The sequence below is a fragment of the Pygocentrus nattereri genome, chromosome 2 (assembly GCF_015220715.1).
Source record: "Pygocentrus nattereri isolate fPygNat1 chromosome 2, fPygNat1.pri, whole genome shotgun sequence".
Taxonomy (NCBI): Eukaryota; Metazoa; Chordata; class Actinopteri; order Characiformes; family Serrasalmidae; genus Pygocentrus; species Pygocentrus nattereri.
This window is the reverse complement of record NC_051212.1, coordinates 2,457,466-2,464,312: the sequence shown is the minus strand read 5'-3', so window position 1 is coordinate 2,464,312 and position 6,847 is coordinate 2,457,466. Positions and strand designations below refer to the sequence as shown.

Sequence of the window (6,847 nt, the reverse complement as noted above, 5' to 3'; positions counted from 1 at the left end):
TTCCACAGCCTCTCGTTTATTGAAGTCTATTCATTTATATATATATTTATTAACTCATCAGAAAAGGTGATGTACGCCTGGCCACTTTATCTGAAACACCCCTCTAGCAGCTCCACCTTGCTAGCCCTTCATCAGTGGTCAGTTTCTGACCACAGAGCCTCTCTTGGCTGGATGTTCTGTAAACTGTGAAGCGGATCTTTGAAGCAGGTGTTTCAGATAAAGTGGCCAGCGAGTGGACCGACATAACACTCATTAAGTTTTGTAACGTTAGGAATTGGACCCTCGATTAAAATATATGACCTCCATGCTGGAGATCTGGGAGTCAGCACTGATCAGAAGATCAATGATGTGCTCGATAAACTACGGAACTAACGTTATAAACCTGTTATAAAAAGCTCAGCGTTGCGCTTCAGAGAGCGAAGACCAAACAACATGTAGGAATATTCCAGAACGTCTGGACACAAGGCTTACAATAAATAGCTGTAACTGGAGTCAACATCACTGCACTGTGTGTGGCTGTGTCCCAATACCCAGCGAGCTCCCTGCGTACTAAATATGGATATTTATATGCTGTCCATTTCATTTTCGCCAAATTTTAAGATCTTTAACCAACAGGCCAGTTCACAGGACGACACCACAAGCTTTCCCGAAGCATCTTATTCCGGAAGCGTCTGGAAGCGTGTGGCTGGTATGGAAGTGGACAGATCACTTTATTTGTCCAGGTTGGTGTAGATCAGGGGTATTCGTACGTTAGCATGCTAGCTCGCCTCGCTGCCTCAGTTTTGAATGGTCAGACAGCTAAACTAGCATCTCGGCTAGCCTGCGCTGGGCGGCAATGTTGTGAAATTTGGTGGAATCACTCTCCATTTAGAGCACTGCTATGTTCAGCTTTAACTACCTGGACAGTAGCCTACAGGGACAGACAGCTCTCTAGGTACGGAGTCCATGGGAAAGGGTTGGCGGGAGTCGCCGTTTGGTCAGTGCACTGTCCGTTTTAGCAGAATAAAAGAACACAAAGCACAAAATATAAAAAGACAAAAACGAGTGATAAAAACAAAACCAGGGAAAATGGGCAGCTTGGGCTCGGCCTTCAGCATCGGTTAGACTGGAATATGAAACGCCAGCCGGCTGCGTTTCAGCGCGTCATACATGAGGGAAGCTCCGCTGCGTTGACATCCGACTAAGCGCATATATGTAGATTCTGGACCTCGTAGCTTCAGGGTCCCGCGAGGCGGTTAAATAACGTGATCAGGGAGCCGACTGTGGTTCTTCTGGCTGAAGCTCCTGTATTACTGTGTGAATGTACCTGTGAACTGATCGTTTAGCTTTAAAGAAGCGGATCGTTCAGCTGCAGCAGAGCGGAGGGCATGTGGGCAGGTGGGGGTTGTGTGCGTCAGAGCTGGAGGAATGTTTCGGAAAAGCCTGGAAAACGCTGACGGAGTCGGAATGCCCGTGTCCGTCAGCCTGGGAGTAGTTTAGGCCTTGGTGGAACCTTGGACAGTCTGGATTTCCTGTTTCCAGGAGACAAATCAGAAGGACAGAACTGTTAGAGGTGTAAAAACACACCTGAAGGTCGGAGATTCAGCTTCATTGATCCTGGAATCTGTTATGGAGACTTGGAATTTATTCAGAGTCGATCACGGAACGGACTTTGAAATGTTAGCACTATTAATTAAATTATTAATGTTTCTGGTCAATTTCTAAAATGTTAGAATCAATTTTGTCGTATTTGCTTATATTCCGGAATGTTATGATTGACAGTGGAATCTTAAACAACTTTAGAACATTAGAATTATTTTGGAAAGTTGGAATGGATTTTTATTGCTGGGATCAATCATAAAATAATAAGTAATACTAAAATTGTGAGTATAAAGATGAGTAAACTGTTGGGCAGGAATAAAAATAATGGGATATTTTCAAACTTTAAAACACACACAGCTCTGTAAACATGGCTTGTATTATAATCTACTGTTTGTTGGTGGGGAGATTTCACTAGTGGTGGTAATCAGCAGCAATGAATGAATGAATGAGCAAGTAAATAAATAAATAAATAAATTAATCTCACAGTGCTTGGATTATAGATTATATTGTCTATATTCCATATTTCGTCCTCTAAAACGCTGCGACCGTAGCGGAGTAAGAAGCTTTACATCATCCGGTCAGGAGACTCTCAGGATTCCTGTCCTTTTCAAGATGAACCTTTTATTCTTTACCTTTTCTTTTTGTATACTGTTTTTGTTTGTCCAGCTTTCTGGCCGTTTCTGAAGGTCAGTTCTCTGCGTAATAGAGAAAGATAGAATATCTACATGCTTATCCTTAAAAGCTTGATGATATGGAACCTCTGATAGAAAGGCTGCTCATAATGACCGAGGCCGAGTTTTGCTGATGACTAATGCGGTCAGTGATTTTGTGCTGAAATGAAGCAAAACTGGACAATCTCACCTCAATTAGAGCGCCTTTCAGCTCCCTGTACGCATCGTCCAGGTTATCGTTGACTATGACGACATCAAAGAGCCCAGGCTCTTTACCTGAAACACAAAAACCCTTTCAGTCCAAACGCAACACCCTCAGACCCTTTCAGTCCAAATTCAACACCCTCAGACCCTTTCAGTCCAAATTCAACACCCTCAGACCCTTTCAGTCCAAAGTCAACACCCTCAGACCCTTTCAGTCCAAATTCAACACCCTCAGACCCTTTCAGTCCAAATTCAACACCCTCAGACCCTTTCAGTCCAAAGTCAACACCCTCAGACCCTTTCAGTCCAAATTCAACACCCTCAGACCCTTTCAGTCCAAATTCAACACCATTAAACAACATTTAAACAACATAAACAACACCATTAAATTAAACACCATTAGAGCGGGTCAGTATAGATTAAACCGAGCGGCTCGGTATAGATTAAACCGAGCGGGTCGGTATAGATTAAACCGAGCGGGTCGGTATAGATTAAACCGAGAGGGTCGGTATAGATTAAACCGAGCGGCTCGGTATAGATTAAACCGAGCGGCTCGGTATAGATTAAACCGAGCGGCTCGGTATAGATTAAACCGAGCGGCTCGGTATAGATTAAACCGAGCGGGTCGGTATAGATTAAACCGAGCGGGTCGGTATAGATTAAACCGAGCGGGTCGGTATAGATTAAACAGAGCGGGTCAGTATAGATTAAACAGAGCGGGTCGGTATAGATTAAACAGAGCGGGTCGGTATAGATTAAACCGAGCGGCTCGGTATAGATTAAACAGAGCGGGTCGGTATAGATTAAACCGAGCGGGTCGGTATAGATTAAACCGAGCGGGTCGGTATAGATTAAACCGAGCGGCTCGGTATAGATTAAACAGAGCGGGTCAGTATAGATTAAACAGAGCGGGTCAGTACAGATTAAACAGAGCGGGTCAGTATAGATTAAACAGAGCGGGTCAGTATAGATTAAACCGAGCGCGTCGGTATAGATTAAACCGAGCGGCTCGGTATAGATTAAACCGAGCGGCTCGGTATAGATTAAACCGAGCGGCTCGGTATAGATTAAACCGAGCGGCTCGGTATAGATTAAACAGAGCGGGTCAGTATAGATTAAACAGAGCGGGTCAGTACAGATTAAACCGAGCGGGTCAGTACAGATTAAACCGAGCGGGTCAGTATAGATTAAACCGAGCGGGTCAGTACAGATTAAACAGAGCGGGTCAGTATAGATTAAACCGAGCGGGTCAGTACAGATTAAACAGAGCGGGTCAGTATTCGGTGTCGTCAGGCTAACTGTGTATAACAGTAATTTGAGTATAAACACTTATAGATTAAACAGATCGGGTCAGTACAGATTAAACAGAGCGGGTCAGTATAGATTAAACCGAGCGGGTCAGTACAGATTAAACAGAGCGGGTCAGTATTCGGTGTCGTCAGGCTAACTGTGTATAACAGTAATTTGAGTATAAACACTTATAGATTAAACAGATCGGGTCAGTACAGATTAAACAGAGCGGGTCAGTACAGATTAAACAGAGCGGGTCAGTACAGATTAAACAGAGCGGGTCAGTATAGATTAAACCGAGCGGGTCAGTATAGATTAAACCGAGCGGGTCAGTACAGATTAAACAGAGCGGGTCAGTACAGATTAAACAGAGCGGGTCAGTATAGATTAAACCGAGCGGGCCAGTACAGATTAAACAGAGCGGGTCAGTACAGATTAAACAGAGCGGGTCAGTACAGATTAAACAGAGCGGGTCAGTATAGATTAAACCGAGCGGGTCAGTATAGATTAAACCGAGCGGGTCAGTACAGATTAAACAGAGCGGGTCAGTACAGATTAAACAGAGCGGGTCAGTATTCAGTGTCGTCAGGCTAACTGTGTATAACAGTAATTTGAGTATAAACACTCACTGATCTCCAGATCCACACTCGCTGCACGTAAACGTTTCTGTAGACTCTCCTCAGACTCCGTTTTTCTGTCCCTCAACCTTTTTTCCTGTGGAAGGGGAAACAGTTAAGGAGTCAACAGATGTGGATCACCCAACTGACCATCTCAGATTTCTTTGGCAGTCTTGAGAAGATAATCTCACTGTGTCCAGCAGAGACAGTGAAACGTTTAGGCGTGTGTCTAATTCCTGAGACAGTGCGGTGCTACACTGAGGGTGTGGCCTGTGGGTGTGGCTGCTATGGAGGAAGGAGACGACTCTGATGAGTCAACATGTAGACTCATCAGAGACGCCTGACCCTTTACAGATCATCTCCGGTTAAAGGTGGGTCTAACTTCCAGAACAGAAGACATGAAGCTGTATGACTGCCATTCTATGGTTCTTCATGTGCAGCTTCTCCACTCTGAATTAACATCAGGTCACTCTAGGTCCTTCTAGCTGTTAGTCTTAATGAAGGTTTCTGACCTACGAGCTGTGAAAACACTGTTCAGTGTCCAGGAAATCTGAGGGGGTCAGTTAGGACCATCAATGAGGAAAAACTACAGAATCAGTGGTGTAGGATAGTGGGCTGAGTACCAGGATGTCCATGGAGGGGGGCTGGATGGAGATGTATATGGGGTTGAGGTCTGTCTTCTTTATGCTCTTCACTCCCTGCATTTCAATGTCCAAAATACAGATGAGGTTCCTGGCCTGGACCTCCTGCACCGCGGCCTTACTGAGGAACACAGAGGAACACGACACGGCTTGGTGTTAGTCAGTCAGGCAGCAAACAGGTTCTAAATGACAGATCAGTATATTATCATACGATATCTCCTCGTGTCAACTGGCCAAAATAACAGAAACACCTCCAAACCCTGTAAACTGAAGACACACTGAACACGTTTACCCTTAAACATCCACAGTCAGTACAGTCAGTCTGATACACTACACACTCAAAATAGATGGTTCTTCACTAAAGGACTTGGTTCTGTATAGCACCCAAAGGGGTTCTGCTACAGTTAACGATGTCAAGCTTGTAACAGTAGAAGAACCCTTTTTGGTGGCCCACATAGAACAATATACAACACATTCTCCATCAATCTGAAGACCCGTTTCATAATGCAAAGAACCATTTAATGGTGCAAACGGTTCTTTGAGTGTTCATGGTTGCTTATAGAACCATGTTTTTAATAATGTACACTACTTAATCATGTAAGTCTAATTTATGTAAGTTACATAACAATGCGTCGTTAGAAATGAAGGTTCTGTTCAGGTACATGTTTCATCCATAAAGGTACAGACGGTGTAAATGTTACCCTCAGAGGTGCTACAGTGGTTCTAAGGTCTGATTGTGGAGCTTAAATCAGGTTCTCCAGGTGAAAAGTTGGTATTTGTTCCTTTTCATAACCGAATGTTTTAAAACAGAGCAGTAGAGTAAAAGCCTGGAGGCGAGGCGAGGCGGGGTGTGTGGAGTAAGTACAGCTTACACAACAAGTACAACACATCATCTCAGTGGATTATGGTTCAGTCATGTTCCCTGACTAAAGGCACTGAGATGGAGCCTCGAGGGTTCCACCCCAGAGACAAGAGGGGAACTGCCCCAGAGACAGTCTAGTACCTTTATTTCTGAGAGTGTAGTCAGATACTGTATTACCATTAACATCTGAACACAAAAAGAAAATCAGGAAAATAAAAGACCAAGCGATACCTGGTTCCGTACAGGTTCCCTGAGAACTCGGCATGTTCGATAAACTCCCCGTTACTGATTCCCGCCTGCATCACCTCCCTGCTGACATAGTGATAATCTGGACACAAAGGGTCATTAATTATCATTATTATCGTTATTATTGTTATTATTAATTACATATTACTATAATACAGCAGGCAGCACCGTGTTCTATTATTTACAATACATGCTTTAAAAGTCCAGCAGGGGAGCGCTCACCTTTTCCGTTCACCTCTCCCGGACGAGGCTTCCGCGTCGTATCTGTTCACATAACACAAATTAATCAATGAATCATTTAATAACTGAACGAATGCAAACGTTCCCCCAGTTCCACATGACACGCCGTCCACTGAAATAACGTTTGTTTACTGGGAACCAGAAACTGACAAGTGTGTGGATCTGCTCAATAATCACAGCCCAGCATTTACCTTTAAAAGCCCCAGTATGAGGCCCTTAGCCCCGCCTTTAAAACACTGGATGTTTTGATGATGTCACTATGCACTAGGGGAGGAGCAGAATGAAATTAGCCAATGATATCATTCGCTTCTGGGGACGTAGAAGCGATTTGGGTGACTATTGGCTTTGTGTTGGTTAGCGCCATTAGCCTCGTAGCTCCACTGCTAAGACTGGAGAACCAGGCTCTGGACTCTTTAATTGACGTAGTTTGCTTAGAATTTCCTGTCATTACAGCTCACAGATGGCATTTAGTTAAGCATTTTAGTTACGCTGCAC

The 6,847-nt window shown here is 44.1% G+C and overlaps 1 protein-coding gene across 3 annotated transcripts in view; it reads right to left on the bottom strand.

Annotated features, from left to right (window-relative positions):
- The window catches only part of guk1a (guanylate kinase 1a), a 22,322-nt gene continuing 15,475 nt past the window's right edge, over window positions 1–6,847 (bottom strand). For all 3 annotated transcript variants that reach the window (XM_017687041.2, XM_017687040.2, XM_017687042.2), the window contains exons 3-8: window positions 6,335–6,376; window positions 6,098–6,194; window positions 4,987–5,125; window positions 4,376–4,460; window positions 2,443–2,528; window positions 1–1,511 (exon numbers count right to left, since the gene is read on the bottom strand). In XM_017687041.2, coding sequence (XP_017542530.1) covers window positions 1,476–1,511; window positions 2,443–2,528; window positions 4,376–4,460; window positions 4,987–5,125; window positions 6,098–6,194; window positions 6,335–6,376 — 485 coding nt within the window. In that variant the 3' untranslated portion in view covers window positions 1–1,475. The remainder of the gene's footprint in view (window positions 1,512–2,442; window positions 2,529–4,375; window positions 4,461–4,986; window positions 5,126–6,097; window positions 6,195–6,334; window positions 6,377–6,847) is intronic.